Genomic DNA, 27,847 nt, shown 5'->3' on the forward strand with positions numbered 1-27,847 from the left:
CACCCGTGTCCGCACCCGTGTCGGGGCGTGTCGACTCGGGTGCGGCGCCTCCCTAGCCGAGTCTGTGTGACATAGGTTAAAATGTATCTCTTATATATATATATATATATATATATTGCATCAATACACGATAGGGGTATTTTTGTAAATTCACATAGTTGTTTTAGAAAACAACTATTTTCAGTTTTTTGTTAAAATGTATTTTTCTTTTCTTATTTTTTCATTTATTTTTTTGTATTTTTTAAAGGCCAAAAGGGGCTCCAACCATTGGGGGCTCCCAACGACTCCATGGGAGCCCCCTTTTGGGCTCTCCTTTTGAGGCATTTTGCCTCTCTTTCTCTCCTCGCCCTTTTGTATAAATAGGGGTGATCCCCTTGTATTTTTTCCATTCTTGAGAGCTCTCTCTCTTTTCAATAAGAGACTTTTTATATTGTTGCCTTCTTAAAGGCTTGTGCTTGTATTGTCTCTTAGTGGATTTGTGATATTGTCTCTTTTATTCATTGTTGTAAGTGCTTGTATGCACTCTTTATATTTTCGCAATATCTCATTACATATGTATGTCTTTGAAGAAGCTCCATGTCATGCTGTCCGCCCTGCTCATCTGAATTTGAAGCCTTAGTTAAAGTCGTATTCATCTTCTTCTGTCGGTGTTTTTAGTATTTCTGAATGTAATAAGCCGTTCTTATGGCATAGTCGGTTAGGACATTATGGGAGTCATTTCATTGAGAAACTTGTCTCTAATAATCTCATTCCAAAAGAAAGTCTCAATGGGAATGAGAGCAGTCATAAGTGTTTCAGTTGTCTTTCATGTAAGAGTCATGTATTGCCTTTCCATTCCATTAATAAGAAAACTTCAAAACCTTTTGAGATTATTTGTTCTGATGTATGGGGACCCACCCCAATTGTCTCTGGATCTGAGAGCAGATACTATCTAATCTTTGTTGATAGTTATTCTCGATACACTTGGATATATTTCATAAAGAATAAGTCAGAAGTTTTCTCTTTGTTTCAAAATTTTCTTTCCTTGGTCAAAAATCAATTTTCTGAGTCCATTCAATTTTTTCAATGTGATGGAGGTGGGGAATTCTCATCCCGTGATTTTGTTTCTTTTCTTCGAAATAATGGAATAGGAAGAAGGGTGTCCTGCCCCCACACCCCTCAACAAAATGGGATTGCTGAACGAAAACATAGACATATTGTTGAAAGTGCCATGAGTATGCTTCATGACAGTAATCTCCCTATCAACCTATGGACAGAAGCCTTTCATTCTGCCGTGCATGTGATAAATAGACTGCCCATGGTTGTTCTGGAAAATAAGTCTCCTTATCACTGTCCTTTTGGAGTTCATCCTAGTTATAATGATTTGCGTGTCTTTGGTTGTGTTTGTTATGTGCATATTGATCAGTCTCTGAGAAACAAGTTTCAGGACAAAGCCCAGAAATGTAGGTTTGTGGGATATGCAGATGACTACAAAGGATATAGGTGTTATGATCCCACCAACAAACGTATCAGAATCTCAAGAAATGTTGTCTTTGATGAACAAAATTTTGATGACGGAGCTGATGCAACGAATATGCCAACTGAAGTTTACTATCCTTGGTTGAGTTCAGAACTTTTTGTTGACTCCAATGAAGCATGCTCCTTAGATTGCGTGCAGCAAGAAGAAGAGAGTTTTGAAGACACTGGGACGTCGGGATCACAGAATACAGAAGAAGTACCAGGCAGATACAAAGGCATCGTCTATTCTAGACAGAAACCGACAACATCAAGCCATTCAGATCATGTCTCAGACGGCAATCCGACTCCTTCTCATACTCTTGAGGTCAGAAAATCAAACCGCATACGACATCCCATTGACAGGTGGGTTAGTTACAACAACTTCTCATTGGATTTTCAACTCTTCTTAACTGCTCTCAATAAGGAAGATGAGCCCACCATGTACTACCAAGCAACCACTTCTACCAAGTGGGTAGAAGCCATGAATGATGAAATGCAAGCCTTGCATGAATGTGGAACCTGGGAAGTTGTTCCCAGACCACCTGACAAAAATGTTGTCGGATGTAAATGGGTCTACAAAATAAAGTACTAGCCAGGTGGAACTATTGAACGATACAAGGCAAGGCTTGTGGCAAAAGGATTCACTCAAGAAGCAGGGCAAGACTATGATGAGACCTTCAGTCCGGTTGTAAGAATGGGAACAATCCGAATTATTATTTCCTTGGCTATTGAACATGGATGGAAGTTGAGTCAGCTTGATGTGAAAAATGCATTCTTACATGGGGACTTAAAGGAGGAAGTATACATGGAGCAACCCCCTGGGTATCAAGAACAAAATTATAAAACTCATACGTGCAGGTTAAAAAGAGCTATCTATGATCTGAAGCAAGCATCTCGCTCATGGTTTGATAGCTTCTCGCTAGAGATTCAGAAACATGGATTTTCATATTCTATGCTGGACCACTCATTATTTATCTTTAGAAGTCAGACTGTGAGCACTCTGTTATTAATTTATGTCGATGATATTGTCATCACAGGAAACTCTGTGACTCACATCCAAGAAGTAAAAGACTTACTAGGTCAGAGGTTCAAAATGAAAGATCTTGGAGTTCTACGTTGTTTTCTTGGCGTAGAAGTTGATAACCAGGCTCATGGCTTGACACTCACTCAGCACAAGTACACCATAGACGTTCTCAGCAAGGCAGACATGCAAGACTGCAAACCTCTGGGAACTCCGAGTGTGCTTCATCAAAAACTTAGCGCTCAGGATGGAGATCTGTGTGATGACCCCACCAGGTATCGAAGCATAATAGGAATGTTACAGTACCTCACATTCACCAGACCTGATATTGTTTATTCAGTAAATCAAGTGTCTCAATTTATGCATGCGCCACATACTGGACATATGGAAGCGGTCAAGAAGATCCTTAGATATCTGAAAGGGACTATTGGGGATGGATTGATATATTCACCACAGTCATATGGCAAAGATGAGCACAGACTCACTGTATATTGTGATGCAGACTGGGCAGGAGATCCTGATAAACGAAGATCTACATCAGGATATTGCGTCTTTATCGAAAAAAATTTAGTCTCTTGGAGCAGTAGAAAACAAAAGGTCATCGCTAGATCAAGCACTGAGGCTGAGTATAGATCTATGGCTGCTGCTATTGCCGAAGTCACATGGATCAGGAATCTACTAACCGAAGTAGGAGAAAAGATTTCCCACACTACTTTACTATGTGACAACCAAAGTGCTATCAACATGTCATTCAATCCAGTACATCATAGTCGTGTCAAGCACATTGAGATCAACCAACACTTTGTGAGACAGAAGGTTGAAGAAAAAGAGATTGAGCCTGAGTTCGTCAATACTGAAAGACAAGTTGCAGATCTATTTACCAAAGGGTTAACAAAGGATCGTTTTTGGATGCTTAAAGGCAAGTTGTTCATGGTCCAAAACCATGATCAACTTGAGGGGGGGTGAAAAAGGTGAAAAGGATCCGACCCGATCCACGTCGATCCATGGATTGTGTAATATCCATACTTATGTATTGTAACCCACTTAGACTGTCGAGTCTGGATACACCAGACCCAGATCCATATCTCTGTGTTGTAACATTATAAAAATACCTTTTAGGTCACGATTCTAAGGATGAGAAAATAAAAATCGTAACAGCCAAAAAGGCCTTGGGTTTCTTCTTCGTCTCTCTCTCTCTCTCTTTTCTCTATACAGGTGAAAAACTTTCATTCTTTTCATTTTTTTTTTGTAAGTCGCAATAGCTCTAATTTTTTCCACTTCCATGAGAGGAATTTCTCTCTTTCTCTCTCCTTCTATCTTTGTGAGGATTAATGTAGGTTCCAAATCGGTCTCATCCACTAATCCCCACAAGCCCTTTCCCCATATAAGATGCTTCATGATAGAAGCCCATGTAACATAGTTTGAGTCGTTTAGTTTGATGCTCTTAATGGTGACATTATCGTTGTCATCCATTTTACAAGTATTGAGAAAAGAAATGACTAGGAGAAGAGTAAAGAAGAAGATGAGAAAAGAGAGGACCAAAGGTAATATTACTCCACCACGGATGATGTGCACAAGAATTTCTCCAATCTCCCAAGCTTTCACATGATCACCACTTGTAAAGAACTTCACCTCTTTCTTTCAAAAAAGAAATTTTGAATGACACGCTTCCCAATGCACCAAGATAAATGACTTGATCACAACTATCGCTTTGATACCATGTAAGAAAATGAAGTCTACAATTGGATCTTCAAATGATGCTCACAACCAATCTCACAAAAGAACCACGAAGGTTCACAAATAGCATGCACTCACAAGAACCACTAGGGTTCATACACCAAACTCAAAAAGAGTATGCAAAGCAAAATGGAATAAGAAAATACTTTCATTCAAGTGGGAGAAACCCACACTCAAGAATGCAAAATAAGAGGGGAGAATCCCCTATTTATAATACAAGAGAATGAGAGGGAAGAGGGAGCCGTTGGGCTCCCAACGACTTACTCTTCTTTGCGCTTTTTGACTTTGGTAAAAAGGCACAAAGGCGAAAAAGGTCTAAAAAGAAACTAAAAAAAAAACTATCCTAACCCTAACTAGACTATGTAATTAAACTACAAAAAGATTACATATGAGGGATGTATTACATATTAGATAAGCTATGAGATTACAAATGATAGTTTTCTTTTAACATCTAGCTCTTGACATTTTGTTAGGACAAACCGCACATCAAACTGCACAAGTGGCTAAATGATGTAAACCGAGAGGGCCTAATTTACGAGAAAATCTAACCAACTATGATTATATCTAGGAAAATATGGGAAATACGAGAAATAGCTAGAAAATGAGGGAATTTAACACAAAGCAAGGAATAAATCAAATTAATTGGAAATTAACAAATATGAAATTCAATTCAATCTGAACTCTGAGCTTTACTGACTCTAATCCTAGATCTTCCCTATATTTATAGGGAAAAAATTCTAATCCTATTAGACTCCCTAAGCTGATAACCCTCTAAAAGATAAAACTCATCCTAATCTAATAAAACCAAGATCATGGATCCAAGTTCCATTTCAAATTATTTAAGTACCAAACTAAATAATATAGATCTCAAATAATCCAATAGACTGTGTGGATTTGGATATGGTCGCTCCGCTCCTACATCATTCTCCCTCGGTTAGAGAAGACTTGTCCTCAAGTCTTGATTCCACTTACGATGACAGACTGTTGCAACTTTTGAGGGATGCAGATGCACGAACACTGATGAGATCGGAGCCAAAGAATTCTCAAGCAAGCGATAAATGATGATCCGATCAACGAGTGGTTGGTGTAGCAAAGAAGCAAATAGATATTCATATGGAACATGGAGCAAATTATGATGTGCCAACTTAAGAGGTAGTTCGATCCATGTAGTATCAATTGGACCCAAGTATTCCTTAAATGGGTTGAAGTAGGCTTGGATGGGTCCAGAGTCAAATGGATAGGATATGTTGTCAATAAATGATCGATGTAGGATTTGTTTAGGAGATAAGGTCTAGATAGGTTCAAGTGGGTTTAAAAGGGTTTTTGGGTAAGGGTGTGGATCAAAAGTTCTTGGATAGGAAGGGTTTGGGGTTTGGGTAGAAATAGGAAAAAAAAAAGTACAGACCCAACCCGGTAGACCGAAGTAGTGAAAAAGGTCCATCGGAGCAGGAATCGATGATCCAAGGCCTGGAACTAATGGGTTTTGGGTCGGGCTCGAGCCCAAAACACTTGAAACCGGGTTCTGGGCCTGAGAACAAACATCAAAACCGAGTAGGGGGTTGAACCGGTTCTCTCCCTTGAATTTTCGGGTGGGAGTCCACCCATGTTGGGAGACCACGAGAAAGGGCTCCCCACCCGCCTCGACAGGGGGCAGGGCTACCCTCGCCGGTAGGGATCCTACTGCCCGTCATTGTCCAATGGATCACCATCGAACGGTTGTCGTCCGATGGGGTGTCCCCCCTTCACCAAGTAGGGTTGGGATGAGAAGAGAGGGCCACTGAACCAAGGCTCACCACTGGTGGTTCCTGTCAGGGGAAGGAGCCCCTATCGGCCTGGTCTGTCCGACGGTAGGTCGCCGGATGGTGGTGGGTCGGTAGGAAGACCCCCACTACCTGAACTTGATGGAAAGAAGAAGAGGGCAATGCTGTGGGTGGTCCGACTGGGTCAACTCGTGGGGAGGCTGTGGGTGGGTAAGGATCCGGCAAAAAATCGGAAAGGGTAGACAAAGGATAAGAGAATGATGTTTGTGATGACGGACAAGGGGGTGGTGGGTTGCAGCTCACTGTCAATGGGTCTGACCTCCATCGGTCGATGCTCAGGTTAGAGGAGAAATTGGTGGTGGTGGTGGTGGTAGTGGTGGTGGAGATAGTAGGAGAAGGGTTGGGTGATGTTGCAGGAGGGGATATCGGTGGTGATGGAGAAGGCAAAAGGGAAAAAGGAACAGATGATGGTGGCAAAGACGAAGGGGTAGGTAACAGTGGAGGAGGGGTCACTAGCGGTGTTGCTGGACTCGACGGTGATAGGGCTGGGAGGGCTAGTTGATTCAGGTTCTTACCATCCCCTTTGTCATGTGAGATCTTCATCCATTTGATCTTCTTCCAAGCATCTACATGTTGTCTTACTTCTGCCATAAACTTTTTCAACTCTAGAGATATTCACTCTGCCTCCCTTAGTAGCTCCTTGCGTTCTTGCCTAGATAACTCCATACTCGTTTCTGTCATTTGTTGCTCCCTGAATTGAATGCCCCGAAAATGAAGAAACCAACAGGATCTTCCCTCAAATGGAATCGAGATGATGATCCTTGCTTTGATACCTATTGATATAAACCAGGAGGGCAAGATTTACAAGAAAATCTAACCAAGTAAGATTATATCTAGGAAAAGCTGAGAAATACAAGAAATAGATAGAAAATATGAGAATTTAATGCAAAGCAGGAATAAATCAAATAAACTGGAAATTACCAAATATGAAATTCAATTCAATTTGAACTCTGACCTTGACTGACTCTAATCCTAGATCTTCTCTATATTTATAGGGGAAGAATTATAATCCTATTAGAATCCCTAAACTGATAACCCTCTAAAAGATATAACTCACCCTAATCTAATAAAACCTGAATCTTGGATCCAAGGTCCATTACAAATGATTTAAATACCAAACTAAATAATATGGATCTCAAATGATCCAATAGACTGTGTAGATCTGGATATGGTTGCCCCGCTCTTGCATCACTAAATCAGCATAAACGCCTTTATTTGGTGATGGTTATGATGCCCATGACCCAAGCAAGTCTACAGTTTGCTTTACTCTCCACTGATTCATAGTATATAGCTCGGAAGGTAGGCCTTCCTGAACTAGCACAACGCAGTATGTAACTAGATAGAAGACCAAAAATGAAAAATTAGTTACCTGATTCAGCTTCATAACGCTGTAATAGTTTCATAACCAATAAAAGTCAAGAGAAATCAACGTTTTGGCAGCACAAGTTATGCCATCTAGGTTATACATACATTGTATAATAGGACTTGGATAAAATATGCAGAAATTTGGACAGAAAATTCCCCAAACCACCCACACTTATCCAACCTTTGTGAAACAATTGATGAACTAGTTGATATCTTTTGAGTTTTAGTCAAGTTTCTCAACAAGAAAGTTCCACACATGACCCCAAATCATTGCATCTAAGAGAACTCTACTCAATCTAAACACTGTTAGTCAAAATCTTGAATCCAAAGCTACTGAACTTGCATATACCACTATAAAGGGTTGTGTCAGTCCAGATTATTTTAATCAAACATGGTTTGTGTCTAACTACGATACGTGATGAAGTAGCAAATGGTTCCAAATTCAGTTCATGTTGTTGACCATGGCCGGATTTTGAGAGGGCCCAAAGGAGGGGATAACAGGAACAAGGAGTTACCCAACTGGATCAGGCAAGGATTAACATATGCACACACACACACATGCACGTGTGTATGCATGCATGCACACACACACATGCACGTGTGTATGCATGCATGCACACACATACACTCTCTCACAGGCTCACACAAAAAGTCTGTGTGTGCTTGCGGTGTTGTGTTTATATATTAGAACAATAAAATCACACCAAGAAAATATTCCCATGACGAAGGATTGTACTGTTAAACTGTATATATATATATATATATATACAATAATGTGTATATACATATATATATATATATGTATGTATATATGTACAGTTTATTTTTTATTAAGTTATTATTTTTGGGACTGTTTTGGACTTAGTCAAACTAAGTTTGACTAAGACCCCCAATCCCCAAATGTTAGATTTCTAGTTGTTGGGCTCTCCCAACAGCTAGAAATCTGGCCATTGGGAATGGGCCTTCTTCTCTTTCTTTTTGTCTTCTTCCCTCTAACTCCCCTTCGTGAATGTGTATATATAGGGGTCTTCTCCTATTGTATGCTTTTACACACTCTTTCCATTGAATAAAATAATTTTTTTTATTTTCTTCTTGTGTATCCCCTTTGTGAGATTTGTGAATGTATTCTTTTAGAACACTTTGTGGTTCCCCTTGTTGGTGATAAAGAACTGGACTTTTGGTTCGTGATTGAAGCCTCCTTGAATCTTTACGTGGTATCAGAGCTTGGACGTATTAAACTCATTTGAAGACTCTTCTTCAAAGTGTCGATGATCTTGCAAGTGTTCAAGTGATCGTGTGAATCATTGGTGGAGTGCTTGTGTTCCTTGTATTACCTCTCCTTTCTCCTCTTCTCTCTTTTCTCTTTATCTTTCTTTCCTCCTCTCTTAGCCCTTGTAAAAAATGGATGGCAATGATAATGTCACCATTAAACCCATAAAACACAATGATTTCAATTATGTAACATGGGCTTCTATTATGAAACACCTTATTTGGGGAAAAGCGTTGTGGGGACTAGTAGATGGATCCAATAAGAAACCCAAATTAGTTCTCATTAAGGTAGAGGGTGAAAAAGAGGTACCTCTAACCGAAAATAAGAAAGCTAAGGCTATAACTACTTATGAGAAGAAGCGGAAGGAACGGAGGATGAGACATGCCAAGAGCATGTCTTGGCTTATTAGTAATGTGGATGTGAGTCTTGTCAAATTTGAGCATGCTATCAAGGCTTCGAATTATCTTAAGAGAATGTATTCTCTTAAAGATATTACATAATATGTAAGATAGAGTTCGCACTATGGTCCAAGGAGATAAAACTATTAGAGAATATTATAATGACCTATCTGAACTTTGGAAAGAATTGGCTCTTCTAGAGCAAAGATGGTATTGTCCCGAAGATATAGAACTCCACCAAAGACAAATAGATATGAAGCACTTTTACCAATTCATTAGCGGTTTAAGACTGGAATTTGAATCTACAAAGTTTATTCTTCTCTATAGAGGAAAAGTTTCTTCTATTGAATATACTATAGAAGAGTTAAGTATGAAAGAAAATAGATTGAAAAAGCATGTAAGCAAAAGTACAGTTAACTCGGTATTGGTCGTTTCTAAACCAGGAAACTATGTTCGTGTATATAAGTCACCTCACTATAGAAGACAAGTAAATGACTATGAGAGAAATAAATCATTTGTTATTATTGTCATGAACCCGAACACACTAGGCCCCAATATCCTAAACTAAAAGGGACATTTGAGAAGAAAGTTTATTTGGTTGGTTCTTCACAAGAGTCAAAGAAAAATGACATTCCCACACCCCATGAATCATCTATTGGAAGCATGTCTCTAGCTCAATTAGTTAAAGCCCTTCAACCTCTTCTTAGAGGATCATCTCACTATAGAAGACAAGGAAATGACTATGAGGGAAAGAAAATCATTTGTTATTATTGTCATGAACCCAAACACACTACGCTCCAATATCCTAAACTAAAATGAACATTTGAGAAGAAAGTTGCTTCGGTTGGCTCTTCACAAGAATCAAAAGACAAGGACATTCCCATACCCCATGAATCATCTATTGGAAGCATGTCTCTAGCTCAATTAGTTGAAGCCCTTCAACCGCTTCTTAGAGAATCAACTTCCTTAGCTGAGCCCGTTGTATCATCTAATTCGGACCCAGGTAAGATTCTTTGGCTTCTTGATTCTAAAGCATCTTTTCACATAACCCCAAACTATCATATTTTATCCAAATGTTATAGCAACTCAAGTGTGTTAAAAGTTTTTATAGCCGATGGTATGCTTCTTGAAATCAAAGGAATAGAAAGTTTTGAAAAGGACCTTCCAAACTCCAAAAAAAATCTCGTTTCAAAAATTAAATATATTCCTAAATTAAATTTAAATCTTTTATCAGTATCTCAAATATGAAATTGATGGAGATGTAAATCATAGGATAAAGGTTGGGTGGATGAAATGGAAAAGTGCTACTGGAGTGCTGTGCGATCGTAGAATGCCATTGCGGTTGAAGGGAAAGTTTTATAGGACGACTATTAGACCCGCTTTACTATATGGTACGGAATGTTGGGCTGCCAAGAGACATCATATTCAAAAAATGAGTGTAGCTGAGATGCGGATGCTTAGATGGATGTGTGGAAATACAATAAAAGATAAGATTCGGAACGAAGAGATACGTAAGAAGGTAGGTGTTGCACCCATTGAAAATAAGATGCGAGAGAATCGTTTACGGTGGTTTGGACATATTCGGCGAAGGCCTAATGATGCTCCAGTTAGAAGGTTGGAGAAATGGGAAAATATATTAGTTAAAAGAGGTCGGGGTAGGCCTAGGAAGACTTGGATGGAGATGATAGGAAAGGATATGAATGCTTTGAACCTCACTGAGGACATGGCGTTGGATAGAAATGATTGGAGGAAAAGGATTCATGTGGAAGACCCAAAATGAATTTCTTTTTTGGTTCATATCGCTGACCCCAATTGTTTTGGGATGAAGGCGTAGTTGTTGTTGTTGTTGTTGTATCAGTATCTCAAATATTCGAATATGGTTGTAATATCTCCTTCACTTCAAATAAATGTTTGGTGCAAAATCGCCAGTCAGAAAAGCTGATTGGGCAAGGCCACGGAGAGGGAAGTCTCTACTACATAGATTTTTTGGAGATACTGAAAGATGTTTTTTGTTGTAATATCAAAAAATTGGATTTAAACTTGTGGCATAGAAGATTAGGACATCCTAGTGTATCTAAAATCTAATATTTTTCAAGTTTTGGAAAAAAATTGTAATATTAATGATTTTACTTGTGAAGACTCTATTCTTAAAAAAATGAAAAGATTGTCATTTAAAAATAGAGTTTTTATTTCATCTAGACCATTTGAGTTGGTTCATTCGGATGTTTGGGTCCAACAACAACTGGCTAAAGGTGGATATGCATATTATGTTATTTTTGTGGATGACTCTACTAGATATATTTGGATTTACTTCCTTAAGCATACATCTGAAGTATTTTCCCATTTTCAAAGTTTCCATAAGATGGTCAGAAATAGATTTGAAAATGATATTTCTATATTTCGTGCTGATTCAGGAATAAACAAATGAATTTAAAAATTATCTCGACTCATATGGCATCACACATCAAAGATCTTATCTACACACACCACAACAAAATGACTTAGTTGAGAGAAAACATAGGCACATTATTGAAACTTCAAGAACTTTACTTATTGCTAGCTATATGCCTAAAGTTTTTTGGGCAGAAGTTGTCATGACCGATGTTTATCCTATAAAAAGAATGTCATCTTCTTCTTTGCACAATATCTCATTGGTTGAAAAACTCTTTAAACTCACCCCTGATCATTCAAGATTATGAACTTTTGGTTGCAAATATTTTATTTTTACAAATAAGAATGATAAATTATCTCCTAGAGCTATTCTTTGTTGTTTGGTTGTGCCGATAATAAAAAAGGATATAAGTGTTATGATTCTAAAAATGAAAAATTATACATTGCTCGAAATGTAGCCTTCTTGAAAAAAGAAAATTTCTTTGATAAACCAAAGTAACCGAGTACTTTTTTTTGTTTGATCATGTTTCAAAATAAGATATTGACAACTGTGATTGCGAGCGTGATTTGGAGAACGTTATTAAATCTAGCAACTTTGAATCACTTGATAAATTTCCCCACAATGATCAAACTTGTATTCAATATTCTAGGTAGGGAAATCAAAATCCTCCATGTGCACTTGAAAAGTTTTCTAACCATAATAAAGATGAACTGCAAATTAGGAAATCATCCAGAGTATCAAAACCCCCATCAAATTTTTTATCTTATGATTCCTTTTCTTCAAAATATCAGGCGTGCATAACCCTAATTCACTCATATGTAGAACCCTTGTAACGACCCAAAAATTAACTCAAATTTCTATACTTTTTTTTCCATTGTACCATGCCATAACGTGTGACATGATGGGTTTAAAAAAAAATTGGATTTTCTACACTGGATCCCATGATCCATTATGCTTTTAGGTTCATGTTTGAACTATCCGGGTCCATTCAAGGATCCAGATTTTCTGGAACTCCATTTCGAGATCCGAATAAAAGTTATGGATTCCATATTAAGAATTCAAATCCAATATCTGATTTGGATTTGTGGATCCACATAAAATGTTATGGGTCCAATATCTGAATCTAACTGGACCCTTTCGTTTAAAAAAAAAAACAATTATTATATCGGGGATCCGACATTCCCAATCCAAACAAGCCTTTTGGGAAGATCCTGATAGGATTGAAAGGAAGCACTAATATTAGTGCTAATCAAGTCAAATAATGACTTGATAATAATATTTTGTCACAAACAATGCACTAAGGCAAAAAATATCATAGAATGCACCAAGGCATAAGTGAAAACTAGAATCTTTATTAAAAAAACTTCTCACAAAAAGTTCATTTTACAAAGGGGCCAAAAGCCCAATATATATACACGCTGACTCCCAACGGCGGTTCAAACAATCAACAAAAAGAAAAAGAAAAAATAACAAAAAGAAAAAAAACAAAAATAAAAAGAAAGAAAGAAAATAAATATACAAAAATAATTAAAAGAGGGTGCCACCTATATATGTATATAACTTAAATATATATATATACATATTCTTACATAAGTAGATTATGAAGAGTATGTATATATATATGCACATATATATATATACATACATATATATTTAAGTATATATGTATCTACAACATTAATTTCTATCAGTCCCCTGTGCAATCACTGAAAGTTTGTCAAGAAGAAAATTGAATCTAGGTGAACAGAAAGCCTTGGTGAAGAAATCAGCAAGTTGATATTCTGATGTTACATACGGGAGGTCAATTGTCCTCTTTAAGTACTCTTCATGAACAAAATGGCAGTCCATTTCTATATGCTTAGTCCGTTCATGAAATGTGTGATTGCGAGCAATGTATATAGAACTCTTGTTGTCGCAGCATAATCTCGTAAGATTCTGAAAATGAACTCCCATATCTGCAATTAGTTGTTTGAGCCATACAATCTCCATGGTGGTGGTGGTCATTGCTCTATACTTAACTTCTGTGGATGACAACGACACTTTTTATTGTTTCTTACATTTCCACGAAATCACGGATTCCCCTAAAAATACACAAAAAACAGTTGTTGAACGTCTGTTATTTGGATCTCCTCCCCAATCAGCACCTAAGTAAGCAATAAGATCAAATGAGGAAGAGGAGGACAGAAAAACTCCCTTATTGATGGTGTCTTTAATGTATTTGATGATTCTCATGACAACACTTATATGAGCCGACGTTGGAGTATGCTAAAACTGACTGGCCACATGAACTGCATGAGCTATAACAGGTCTAGTAATACTTAGGTACATGAGAGATCCAACTAGTTGTTTGAATGTAGTTGGATTGTCCAAAGGAACCCCATCATCAGCTTGCATCTTTGTTCCAAGAATCTTTTGAGTGTCAGCAACTTTGTCGTCTGATAGTCTTGACCTGTCAATGATATCTAAAGCAAACTTTGTTTGTGACAATATATATCCTCTATTAGAGTATGAGACCTCTATTCCAAGAAAATATGTTAAAAATCCAAGATCAGTCATTTCAAAAGTATTTTTTAAAAACTGTTTTACTTTTTTAACTCCTTCCTTGTCAATCCCTATAATCAACATATCATCAACATATAGAAGAAGAATTATAATACATGTAGAAAAATTCTTGACAAACAAAGTTGTGTCAGTATAACAAGCTTTAAAACCATACTTTGTAATAACGTCGTTAAATGTGTCAAGCCATGCTTTAGGTGCTTGTTTAAGTCCATACAGGGCTTTTCTTAATCTAAGCACTTTGCCTTTAGGGACTAACAACCCAGGTGAAACATCCATATATACTTCCTCATTAAGATTGTCGTTTAAAAAGGCATTCTTAACATCCATTTGAAATATATTTCAATTTTTAACAACAGCAATAGCCACAAGAATTCTAACGATTGTCATTCTGGCAACATGAGCAAAGGTTTCTTCATATTCTTCTCCATACTCCTGAGAATATCTTTTTGCAACTAACCTGACTTTATTTCTCTACAGGGATCCATCACTCTTTATCTTGATTTTGAAGACCCATCTACAACCTATGGTTTTCTTTCCAGGAGGTAAATTTAGGATTTTTCAAGTATTGGCACCTTCTAATGCATCTAGTTCAATACGCATTGCTTTTTCCTATTCAGGAAGATTTTTTGCTTCATTATAACAAGAAAGTTCGAAGCATGAATGAATAGCTAAAAGGCATGCCCTATGTTTAGGAGAGAACGAGTCATAAGAAACAAATCTATTGGGAATTTTTGGAGTTCTCTCAGATCTACGAATGATAGTTTGTTCGGAGAGAGATTCTAATGATTCGTGAGTATTTAGGTTTTCTGTGGGTATGTTTCTATTCCTTCTAGTGTATATTATTGGTTCAACTGTTGTTTCTCTTTCTATAGAAGTAACTTGGCTATCATCATTCCTATAATTAGAAAGTAGTTTAAACAAGAAAGAGTAATCAACATTTACATTTTGTGACATACATCCTTTAAATCCATTTTCATTTTCAACGAAATTAACATTCCTTGAGACGAGAAGTTTATCATTTTTAATATCATAGCATTTAAACTCTTTTTGTGATTCAGAATACCCAATGAAAGTACAAGGAATAGCCTTGGAGGATAATTTGTCTCCCTTATCATTTAAAACATAACACTTGCAACCAAAGATTCTAAGTCTTTGATAATCAGGTTTATACTTAAATAGTTTTTCAAAGGAAAATTTATTTGATAGCGATTTTGATGGCATCCTATTGATAAGATATACTGAGGTTAGGGCAACTTCAGCCCAAATTTTTTTTAGAACATTTCTAGCAATAAGTAATGTCCTTGTAGTTTCTATAATATGTTTATGTTTCTTTTCTGAAATTTTATTTTGTTAAGGTGTTTTAAGACACGATCTTTGGTGCAAAATTCCTTCATTTTATAAAAATTGTTTAAAATCATTTGATAAATATTCTCTCCCAAAGTCTGTTCTTAGGATTTTAATCTTGCTTTCAAATTGAGTTTTGATCGTGTTATGAAAACTTTTGAAGGATGCAAACACATCAGACATAAATTTAAGAAAATAAATCCAATAATATCTAGTATAATCATCAATGAACACAACATAGCATGAGAATCCTCCTTTAGAGACTATAGGAGCAGGACCTCACACATCTAAATGAACCAACTCAAAAGGCATAGAGGGAATAAAAAGTTCTTTCTCGAAAAGGCAAATATATCATTTTTTCAAGTATGCATTTCTTACATTCAAAATTGTCTTGGCAAAAATCTTTAGTTACAAGTACAAAATTTAATTTTCTTACATTTGGATGACCAAGTCTATGATGTCAAACTTTGATATCTTTTTTTTGGGCAACATTACAAAAAGATTCTTTTGGAATACAAAGTGAATTCATGTAATAAAAGTCTCCTTGCCTAGAACCTTCTTCAATCATTTTCCTGAACTGGCGATCCTGCACCCAACATTTGTTTGATGAGAATACAATATCGCATCCATGATCCAAGATTTGAGAGACGAAAAGTAAGTTAAGGCGTAGTTTTGGTATAAATATAACTTTTAGAATGTAAAACGTGTTGTGTTTAGTCAAATTACTTTTAAAATTTTCAATACCCTTTATTTCCAAAGACATTCCATCAGCAGTAAAAACAAAAGATGCATTTGAGTTAGGTTGACATTCGGATAAAATAGACTTATGTCGGGTCATATGAAACGAAGCTCCAGAGTCAAGAAGCCAAGAACACATACTGGGAGCTGGAAAAGATGCAATAGCCGCCCCCGATGTAGATCCTTTAAATAGTGGTTGTAGTGCCTCCGTTAATTGTGCCAATGACTTGGAGAAATCTTTGAGGCTTATGGTGTCTTCTTCTTGTTTTGATAGAGCCACCGCAACCCTTTTTGAATCTAGGACATTGGGGTTTGATGTGATCGGATTCATGACAATTATGACAAATTATTTTGTATTCTCCTTTATTTTGATTTTTAATGAAGTGTGGAGACCTATAAGGCTTGATATGATTTCCCGGTTTGGAGGCGGCGAGAGCACAATCATCTTCTTGAGTGATACTAGGTGTAGCAAGAACATTATCATTCTTGCTCATATTAAGTCTAGTCTCTTCTCCACTAAGTTTAGTAAAAATTTCATGAATAGGAGGAGGTGATGAAGAAGATAATAAAGAGGCCCTAGTTTATTCAAACTCGGGTCTCAAACCATAAAGAAATGCAAAAAGTCTATCTTTTTCAACTTGAGCCCTCCGCATCTCAATACATTTTCCTTCCCATTTTGGTTCAAATTGAGCGAGTTGAGTCCAAATGGAAGACAACTCCATAAAGTAGTTTCTAACATTCTTATCTCCTTGTTTGATGTTTCTAGCTTTTTCTTGGAGATAATATTTATGAGTCATATCTTTCTCGGTAAACATACCTTTAAGGTATTCCTATGCTTCACTTGCCTTCTTCTAGCATAAAAGATTTGAAGCAATCTTGGTTTCGACCCCACTTAGCATCCAAGATAAAAAAAATTGCATTTTTCATGTCTCATTCATCTAATTTTTTATAATATTGTTCCATTGCTTTTTCTCTTTCTTTTCCTTCAAGACTTGTCTCAACATTATTTTCACATATAGCAAGTTTAGGAGTAGGTTCCGAGATAGTACCTCTAACGTATCCCCATAATCCTTGACCTTTTATGAATGTCTCCAAATGTCCTGCCCAAATGATATAGTTGCTACCGTCAAGCTTGAATGGTAGGACGAAATTGGAGTTTCTTGAGTGATGAGACAAGAATTCAGCTATGTTGAAGGAGGAAACAATATAAATGGAGGATCACCAGCATACTTTACGATGCAGCCACCAACACGCTTTTAGGAGACAGCCTCCACGAGAGAAAAATGAGCGAAGTAGTCAACCCAAGTTTGATACCATAAAAGAAAGTACTAATATTAGTGCTAATCAAGTCAAATAATGACTTGATAATAATATTCTCTCACAAACAATGCACTAAGGCAAAAAAAATCATAGAATGCACCAAGGCATAAGTGAAAACTATAATCTTTATTAAAAGATTTTCTCACAAAAAGTTCATTTTACAAAGGGGCCAAAAGCCCAATATATATACACGTTGAAGAAGGACTGTAGCCGTTGGGCATCTCCCAACGGCTCTAACATTGAAGAAAGATTGTAGTCATTGGGCATCTCCCAACGGTTCTAAATAGAGTCGTTGGGAATCATCCCAACGGCTGTTTAAACAATCAACGAAAAAAAAAAGAACAAAAACAAAAAGAACAAAAACAAAAAGAAAGAAAGAAAGAAAATAAATATACAAAAATAATTAAAAGAGGGCGCCACCTATATATGCATATACTTAAATAAATATATATATATAGACATACTCTTACATAAGTAGATTATGAAGAGTATGTATATATATGCACATATATATGCATACATATATATTTAAGTATATACATATGTACAACATTAATTTCTAACAAGGATATCCGAGATCTAATTTCGAAGATCCAAATAGGATATCCTGGATCCAAATTAAAATAAAAATAAAAGCAATGAGAATATCCTCGTACCAAATTTGACCATGAAATTCAAGTCTAATTAGGCGATAAAATTTTATAAGTGTTACAACCCTCATCTTATGCTCAGGCCAAAGAATACCCTGAATGGGTGAAAGCTTTGAGGGTAGAACATAAAACTTTGGAAAAGGCTCAAACTTTGTTTATTCAAAATCTTCCACCAAGAAAGAAACCCATAGGTTGTAGATGGGTATATAAAATAAAAATCAAGAGTGATGGTTGTTAAATTATGTATCGATATTGTAATATCACATATATATATAGAGAGAGAGAGATACATATACATATGAACTATGTATATATGTATATGTATCTCTCTCTATATATAAATATATTTATATATTTCCTTTTGTCTCATTGTTCACCCGAAAAGGGTATTTCTGTAAATTCATGTTTTACGCATATTCCATTTTGGAACATACTTGTAACTTTTTTCTTCTTTTTTCTTTTTCTTTTATTTTTTTGTTTTTGTAATATGTGCCACATAGGGAGGCTCCCCAAAGAGTCGTTGGGGAGCCTCCAACGGTCACATATGTGACCGTTGGGGGCTCCCAACGACTCTCTTGGGAGCCCCCTATGTGGCTCCTTTGCTTGCCTATAAATAGGGGCTTCCCCGCCTTTGTATTCTTATGTCTTTGAGTCAAAGCCCATGCTCCTAATAAAATTCGAATATTTGTTTTTATGCCTTTGGTGCATTTGTGAGAAGTTTGTGATTTTGTGCTTGTACACACAAGTGTTATAAGTGTTCTTTTTGTGCATGTGTACCATTCTTTATCAAGAATATTGACGTCTTGATCATAGTATCTCGTTGAGGATACTTTTACATGGTATCAGAGCCTCGTTGAAAGAAGAGGATCGTGCGTATCCTTATTTTCGAGTGTCTCGAAAATCGTGCCTTCAAGATTTTGAAGATTGAAGCGAGTCATCCTTCTCGAGCAATATTTTAGAAGCCTCTCTTGTCAAGAAAGACGTGAAAAAATTTTGAGGTACGTGTTTTTCTCATCTTCTATCCTCTCTAATGGGCGAAAAAGACTCTCATTTCTCCCTTGGTTTTAAACTTAATGGTTCGAACTACCATGTTTGGGCCGGCAATATGGAAGCTCATATCAAAGAAAAGGGCCTTTGGGGGTCCGTTCAAGGTTCAATACCGGAACCCGAACCCGAACCTAAACTTACCATCATTGAAAAAGGAGATATTAAGATTCTCAAAGGGGAAGATAGACAAAAAGCCCTAGAAGAGTATTAAAAAAGGCATGATGAGTGGGAGATGAAGAACTTCAAAATCTTGTCTTGGATTTTTTCATCCGTAAAAACCAAGATCAACGCCAACATCATTAAGTTCAAAAATGCCTCTGAAGCTTGGTTGTACCTTGAAAAAATGTATACTTCAAGGGACTTATCACACAAGTATTACCTCCAAAAGAGGGCATTGACCCTTCAACAAAATGATATGTCTATTTGGGAATATTTTGCCGAACTATCTTCTATTTGGGACGAGTTCGCTATGCTCGAACCAAAATGGAGCAGAGAAGCGATCGAATTAAGACACAAACAACTAGAGGAAGATCGATTCTTTAATTTTCTAAATGGACTTAGACCCGAATTTGAACAAATTTGGTGCTCTCTTCTATCCGCCTTCACATCTCCCTCCATTGAAGATGTAATCACTAAGCTAAGTGGTGAGGAAACCCGTATGGGGATTGGTAAGAATAATCCTAGCATCCTTGCTACCTTTTCTTCTCAAAATAATTATGAAGGGGTAAATGTCGTGTCAAGACCCAGGAATAATATGAAGGCCTACAAACCTCCTCATTTCAAAAATCAAGGTCAAGGAAGAAATGATCGATATGACAAAAGAGACTATAGCAAATTAACTTGCCATTTTTGTAAAGAACCTAGGCATATCAAACCCATTTACCCCAAATGGAAGAAAATACTTGTTGCGGCTATGGCATCCTAACCAGAGGAACGACCATCTTCATCAAATGGGCCTCTTTCCCTTCAACAAATTTTGGATGCTCTACAACCTCTTCTCAAGGGAGGCATTTCCGGAGCCGCTATATCATCCTCTTCACCTATCGGTAAGACATCTTGGCTCCTAGATTCCGGTGCATCTTTTCACATGACTCAAAGTGCTTGTTCTCTTTCCATTTTTTCTAAAAATTCTCTTTCATCTTTTGTCTCAACAGCAGATGGAATACTTCTTGAAATTAAAGGAATAGGCAATTTTGAAAAACAAGATTTCTTTGTTCCAAAAATTCGTCTTATACCAAAATTAAACTTAAATTTACTTTCGGTCTCTCAACTCTCGGACTATGGTTGTGATATAAAATTTTCTTCTAATAAATGTTGGATACATGATCGCCAGTCTAGGAAGTTGATTGGGGAAGGCTCTAGGAGAGAAGACCTCTACTATGTTGATTTTCTCCAAATTCCCAAGAATCAGTTTTGTAATGTTGCTCGAAACAAAGATATTCATGTATGGCATAAGAGACTAGGGCATCCCAACATTGTTAAAATCTCTTATTTGTCTTTTATTAAGCATCTTTGTAATGAGAATTTTGTATGTAATGAATGTATTCTTGGGAAAATGAAAAGTCTACCATTTACTCAAAGATCCATGTTTAGAACAAAATCTTTTGAAATTGTTCACTCTGATGTATGGGGTCCGGCTCCTGTGATATCTAAAGGAGGATTCTCATACTATGTTATTTTTGTGGACGATTACACTAGATTTTGTTGGATCTATTTTCTTAAACATAAACATGAAGTTTTTTTAATTTTTAAAACATTTCATATGATGGTTTTAAATCAATTCAATGAAAGTTTAAAAATTCTTAGGACCGACTCCGGTGGCGAATATCTTTCAAATGAATTCAAAAGTTATCTTGAAAGTCATGGAATTCTCCATCAAAAATCTTGTCCAAAAACCCCAACAACAAAATGGGTTGGCTGAACGAAAACATAAGCATATCATTGAAACCACTAGAACCTTGCTCATTTCGCAGAATATTCGAAAAAGACTATGGGTTGAGGCAACCCTTACATCGGTCTATCTCATAAATAGACTCCCATCAAAAAATTTGAACAAGATTTCTCCATTTGAATGATTGTATGAGAAAGAACCTGATTATAGCATGTTAAGGGGTTTTGGATATAAATGTTTTGTCCTTACTGATAAAAATGACAAACTCTCCCCAAAGGCCATTCCTTGTGTTTTTCTTGGTTATTCCGAAACTCAAAAGGGTTTTCAATGTTATGATATTAAAAATGATAAACTATATGCTTCCAAAAATGCAAGTTTTTTGGAAAATCTCAGTGGTTTCGAAAATCTTGAATCTAATGCCGAGAATGTAAACTATTGCTTTCTATTTGATCTTTTAACTGAAAGAGATGATACTAGTGATGATGAGTCAAATCAGAATAACTCAAATGAAAATGAAACCAAAGAAACCAGTCCTGTATCCTCTCCATTTCATCAACATATCGATGAGGAACCTCCTAGAGATCCCATCATCTATACTCATAGAGATAGAAACACCTTCAGAAGTGCTCTTGAAAGATATGATGATACTAGTAGAACTACTCCTCAAAGTAAGGAGAACCTTCATAGGACCGAAAGACATAAAAAAACTCCTTCTAGGTTTATCTCATATAAATCTTTTTCACCTAAACATAGAGCTTGTCTAAGCGTCATTCATTCTTACATAGAACCTATAAACTTCGAGGAAGCACGGAAATGTCCTGAATGGATAGCCGCAATGGATAATGAACTCAGAGCGCTGAGAAGAGTCAAGACATGGGAAATTCAAGACCTTCCTAAAGGTAAGAAAGCAATAGGGTGTAGATGGGTATTTAAGGTTAAGACTAAGAGTGATGTGTCCCTCGAGAGATATAAGGCCTGTCTGGTTGCAAAGAGGTATAGTCAAAAATATGGGATTGGTTATGAAGAGACCTTTACCCCGGTGGCTCGAATGGTCACTGTCTGATGTCTTATAACGGTTGCCTCAATCAACAAGTGAAACATCTATCAAATGGATGTTAAGAATGTCTTCCTAAACGGAGATCTAAATGAAGAAGTATATATGGATGCTCCTCCTGGAATAGAGACTCCTAAAATAAAGGTGCTTCGCCTTCGAAAAGTGACATTGCTTTGTTTGTTAGAAAATCCAATGCAGGGATTGTGATCTTGCTGTTATATGTGGATGATATGTTCATCACTGGTAGTGATTCTAACGGAGTTAAGAGTATAAAATCAATTTTAAAAGATAAATTTGAAATGTCTGATTTGGGTTTTCTAACATATTTTTTTGGTATTAAAGTAGCATACTCTCAGAGAGGGTATTTCTTGTCTCAAACTAAGCTTGCTTCTGAGATCATTGACAGATCAGGTATTACAGATTAAAAGGTTTGTGAAACTCCTGCTATAGTAGGGGCTAAAATGAAGATTGATGATGGTGTTCCCCTTCCGGATCCTACTCCCTACAGACAGCTTGTTGGATCATTTATGTATCTGAGTATCACCAGACCAGATATTTCTCATGCAGTTCATACTGCAAGCCAGTTTCAACATGCACCAACTTTCGCCCACATGAGTGTCATCTTGCGAGTCGTAAAATACATAAAGGGTACTCTAAATAAGGGAGTTTTTCTGTCCCCTTCTTCTGATTTAAAATTAATTGCTTATACTGACTTTGATTGGGCAGGTGACCCAAATAACCGTCACTCCACCACTGTTTTTTGTGTGTTCTTAGGAGACTCACTGATTTCGTAGAGATGTAAAAAGCAACAAAAAGTGTCTCTATCGTCAACTGAAGCCGAATATCATGCCATGACAACTACTACCATGGAAATTGTATGGATCCATCAGCTGCTTGAATACATGGGGATCACTATTGAAGGGCCTACTAAGCTATGTTGTGATAACAAGAGTGCAATTTACATTGCCAAAAATCATACTTTCCACGAGCGGACTAAGCACATTGAAATGGACTGTCACTATGTTCGTGAAGCCTATTTAAAAGAAGTCATTGATCTACCTTATGTTACTTCAGAATATCAGTTGGCAGATTTTTTTCACCAAAGCCTTATGTGCACCACGATTCAACTTTCTCCTTGGCAAACTTTCGGTCATCATGCCCTAAGTTTGAGGGGGGTGTTAAATTATGTATCGATATTGTAATATCAAATATATATAGAAAGAGATACATATACATATGAACTATGTATATATGTATATGTATCTATATATATATATATATATTTATATATTTCCTTTTGTCTCATTGTTCACCCAAAAAGGGTATTTCTGTAAATTCCTCTTTTACGCATATTCTATTTTGGAATATGCTTGTAACTTTTTTCCTTTTTATTTTTCCTTTTTTCTTTTTTTTCTTTTTCTTTTATTTTTTTGTTTTTGTAATATGTGCCACATAGGGAGGCTCCCCAAAGAGTCGTTGGGGAGCCTCCAACGGTCACATATGTGACCGTTGGGGGCTCCCAACGACTCTCTTGGGAGCCCCCTATGTGGCTCCTTTGCTTGCCTATAAATAGGGGCTTCCCCCCCTTTGTATTCTTATGGCTTTTAGTCAAAGCTCATGCTCCTAATAAAGTTCAAATATTTGTTTTTATGCCTTTGGTGCATTTGTGAGAAGTTTGTGATTTTGTGCTTGTATGCACAAGTGTTATAAGTGTTCTTTTTGTGCATGTGCGCCATTCTTTATCAAGAATATTGACGTCTTGATCATAGTATCTCGTTGAGGATACATTTACAAACCCTTGAGGGATATAAAGCTAGGCTAGTTGCAATGAGATATTTGCAAGAACATAACATTGATTATGAAGAAACCTTTGCATCGGTTGCCTGCATGACCACGATTAGAACTCTTATTGCAGTGGCTTCAATTAAAAACTGGTCTATATACCAAATCGATGCTAAAAATGCCTTTTAAATGAAAATCTTATGGAAGAATTATAAATAGAGGCACCCCTTGGTATGAGTCTTCCTCAAGGAAAGACTCTTCGCCTATAAAAGGCATTATATGGGTTGAAATAGATACCTAAAGCCTAGTATGATAGGTTTAGCAAAGTTATGTATTGACCATGAATCAATGTATTTCATTATGAACAATATCACTTGCATATACCGATGAATATTAGGGATGAGATCCCAACAATAGGCATTCAAACCACTGGTTTCTGTATTTTTCTAGATGAATCGTTAATCTCATGGAGATGCAAAAAGCACAAGAATGTCTCTCTTTCTTCAACTAAAGTTGAGTAACCGGGCTATGGCCACAATCACAATGGAGGTAGTTTGGCTGAGAAGACCGTTGGCTGATATGGGAGTCCATATACTAGGAGCGTCAAAGATGTGTTGTGACAATAAGAGTGTTATCTACGTTGCCAACAACACCTTTCATAAAAGAACAAAGCACGTTGAGATGAACTTCCACTATGTGCGAGAGGAATACCTTCAAGGGATTATTGAACTACCTTATGTCACATCAGAGTATCAATTGACAAACTTCTTCACCAAACCTCCCGCTGCTCCTAGATTTCACTTTCTTCTACGCAAACTTTTGGTTATTCTACCGTAAGTTTGAGGGAGTGTTAAACTGTATATGTGTAATTATATATATATATATATATATATTATGTATATACAATAATATGTATATACATATATATTATGTCACATGGACTCAGCATAGAGGTCGTCGCACCCACGTTGACACGATGTGAAGCAGGTGCAAGTGCGGTACCCAGTGCGGTCAATGTCACCCTGGGTGCAGTCAACTTGCACCCAAGGTTATTTTTGTCCAAAATTTAAAAAAAGAAAGGGGCTCAAGAGTACCTCGAGAATGGGGTACCTCAAGCCCCCCCCACCCCCAAGGGGTACCCCCGAAAAAGATGCTTCACGTCGGAAATTTAAAAATATTTAAAGTTTTATCCCAACGTCAGCCACGTATTTTACAAAGCTTTGAAACGTTGTGCATTAAATGCTCTGAGCCACGTACATTCTGTTAATATTTTTATAAAAGTTTGTTATAAAAAGTTGAGCCATCCCAGCGTCAGCCGCGTATTTTACAAAGCTTTGAAATGTTTTGCATTAAATGTTCTGAGCCACGTACATTCTTTTACTGCTTTTACAAGTTTTGTCATAAAAAGTTGAGCCATGTACATTCTTTTATACTTTTTACAGAGCTTTGTCATAAATGCATTGGAAGATTTCTGTATTAAATAGGGAGAGATTTGCTCCAATTTCAAGCAATTGTTTTATTGTTGAATGATTGAATCCGCTTGTAACCCGATTAACTAATCAGATCCTGATTCAGTATGAATTTTTTGCATTTGAATTTGAACCCAAATTTGAATCTCATTGGGAGCTTGATTTATGGATAAGTTATATATATATATATACATATATATATTAAAATATTAAAAAAATTATATATATATATTAAAATATATATACCCTCCCGCACCCCCCGCACCCAAGTTTTTTTAAAGTGCCGCATTCGCACCCGCACCTATGTGACATATATATATATATATATATATATATATATATATATATATATATATATATATATATATATATATATAGCTTTTATTAAGTTATTATTTTTGGAACTGTTTTGGACTTAGTCAAACTAAGTTTGACTAAGCCCCCAACGGCTAGATTTCTAGCCATTGGGCTCTCCCAACAGCTAGATTTCTAGCTAATGGGAATGGGCCTTCTTCCCTTTCTTTTTGTCTTCCCTCTAACTCTCCCTCATGATTGTGTATATATAGGGGTCTTCCCCTCCTTGTATTGTATGCTTTTGCACACTCTTTTCATTGAATAAAATATTTTTTTTTATTGCCTTCTTGTGTATCCCCTTTATCGGATTTGTGAGTGTTCTTTTAGAACACTTTGTGGTTCCCTTTGTGGGTGTTGTAAGTGTGTCCTTAGAGAACACTTTTGTTATCTACTCAAGTTGAAGATTGGTGGACTTTTGGTTCGTGATTGAAGCCTCCTTGAATCTTTTCATGTACTCCATTTGAAATGTTCTTAATGTTATTCACTTAAACTTTATTGAAGAAGAAAAGGAAAAAGAGAAAATTATAGCCAAGGATGCATGCTGATATTTCTAGGCAACTCAAGTTTTCTTCATATTGGAGTAAAGAGAGTAGAATTCTAAAACCTTGAAAGGATTATTATGGATACCAACAAACTTAGGGAAGCATTTAAGAAATTTAGATACCTCCTACGTTGTCTTATTTGGTTCCTCTCTTCGTAAGTGCTATCGGGATCAAAACAACCAAGAAGAAACTCCCAAACTTCTCCTCTGATGGATGGGTGGATTCCCTAATCAGGAAAATAAGAAAGTGCATAAATCCATCAATCAGACATTGAACATGGAAAGGGCAATTAAAAACTCATTAACATGAAAAACCCTTCAAATATTACAGTAAGAACAAGATGTATCATGAGCAAAAGGTAAACGTATCCATTGACCACTGAACTATATTTACTACAATCATTTTTTGAGAAGAAATTACATGCGTAATTGAAGGTAATAAAATATCAACTGAGGTAAGACAATTTAATCCCACCAAATAAGACTTAATTAATACAAGTGAAGCAGAAAATACATGCATGAGATTAAGAAAAATGAACAGGGAGTATTAGATATCAAAGCTGATTAAATCAGAGTCTAGTTTTTCATCCCAGACTCAATTCCTTTTAAACTAGAACTTTCTTGAGGAATAAATACAGCTGCTAGGGAATTTTCTTCGGCCCAAGAAACAGTTTATCCATCCTGTCAGGCAAACAAAAATTGTGCAGATTTCCTATACATATTTTGTCTTTTTTGTTTGATTTTTGCAATTAGTATGTTAGCTGGTAATGATATAGAGATGGAAAATGCAACATGTTGCACACGTCTACACATATTGAGAAGTTTAGAAACTAGTCCAGTCCACCTTGTAGAAGTATCTGTATTCTGTAGCAAAAATAACAGATTCATATGTCATATTTGCACAGCAGATTTAGTTATATCACAAAAAATAATGGATATTTTCACAACATTCATCTCTAAGACATAAGCATTGAGTCCAAAACACACTAGCACTTTAGACTAGGGCGTGAAAACTAACTCATGATGCCTCAGTAGTGCATCTGTTCTTTCTAAGCATGACTGAGTGAAAGCTTATGCATTTGTTCTTTCTCAGCATGACTGACTGTAAGTAGACACTATTTGATTCTTACCCATCGATGAATTCGGCCAAGTGTATCACCAACTTGGACACGGCCTTCTTCTGTAAAAGCAGCACGCCATGCTCGTTCACTGAGTGTTCTTTTTCTGTTCTGCATAGAGATAATAGTTCATTCCATCAATCATTGGTCAATGGCCATCCTTTTTTATATGCTTGCATGTGAGTGCATGCCATGTATTGTGTGCATTTTGAACTTTTAACAAAAAAATGAAAATCAATCTTATGAAAAATGTTCAGACCTAAACAAGCTTCCACCATTTGAGAGAAACATGTCCAGGCTTTCCATTTGTTAATATGAAGGTTAGCAACCCTAAGTCTTTTTGCATATGAAAGGAAACAAGACAACATGGAACTGAAAATGTTTGGAAAGAAAGCTTTCCTGACACACTTGTGAGTGCAGTTCTCATGATACATTTCCTTGTGAGTGCTAGGTGAAAGCACCAACCAGCCTTCAATA

The 27,847-nt window shown here is 36.5% G+C and overlaps 1 protein-coding gene across 2 annotated transcripts in view; it reads right to left on the minus strand.

Annotated features, from left to right (window-relative positions):
• LOC149823101 (rab GTPase-activating protein 22-like) overlaps nucleotides 1-27,847 on the minus strand; it is a 56,434-nt gene that overhangs the window by 24,455 nt on the left and 4,132 nt on the right. The window contains exons 2-3 of one of the 2 annotated variants that reach the window (XM_089981419.1): nucleotides 27,383-27,481; nucleotides 26,376-26,479 (exon numbers count right to left, since the gene is read on the minus strand). In XM_089981419.1, coding sequence (XP_089837545.1) covers nucleotides 26,376-26,479; nucleotides 27,383-27,481 — 203 coding nt within the window. The remainder of the gene's footprint in view (nucleotides 1-26,375; nucleotides 26,480-27,382; nucleotides 27,482-27,847) is intronic. The other variant, XM_089981418.1, reaches the window with a different exon arrangement.

Source organism: Nuphar pumila, chromosome 11 (assembly GCF_984573655.1).
Source record: "Nuphar pumila chromosome 11, dmNupPumi1.hap1.1, whole genome shotgun sequence".
In the NCBI taxonomy this organism is placed as follows: Eukaryota; Viridiplantae; Streptophyta; class Magnoliopsida; order Nymphaeales; family Nymphaeaceae; genus Nuphar; species Nuphar pumila.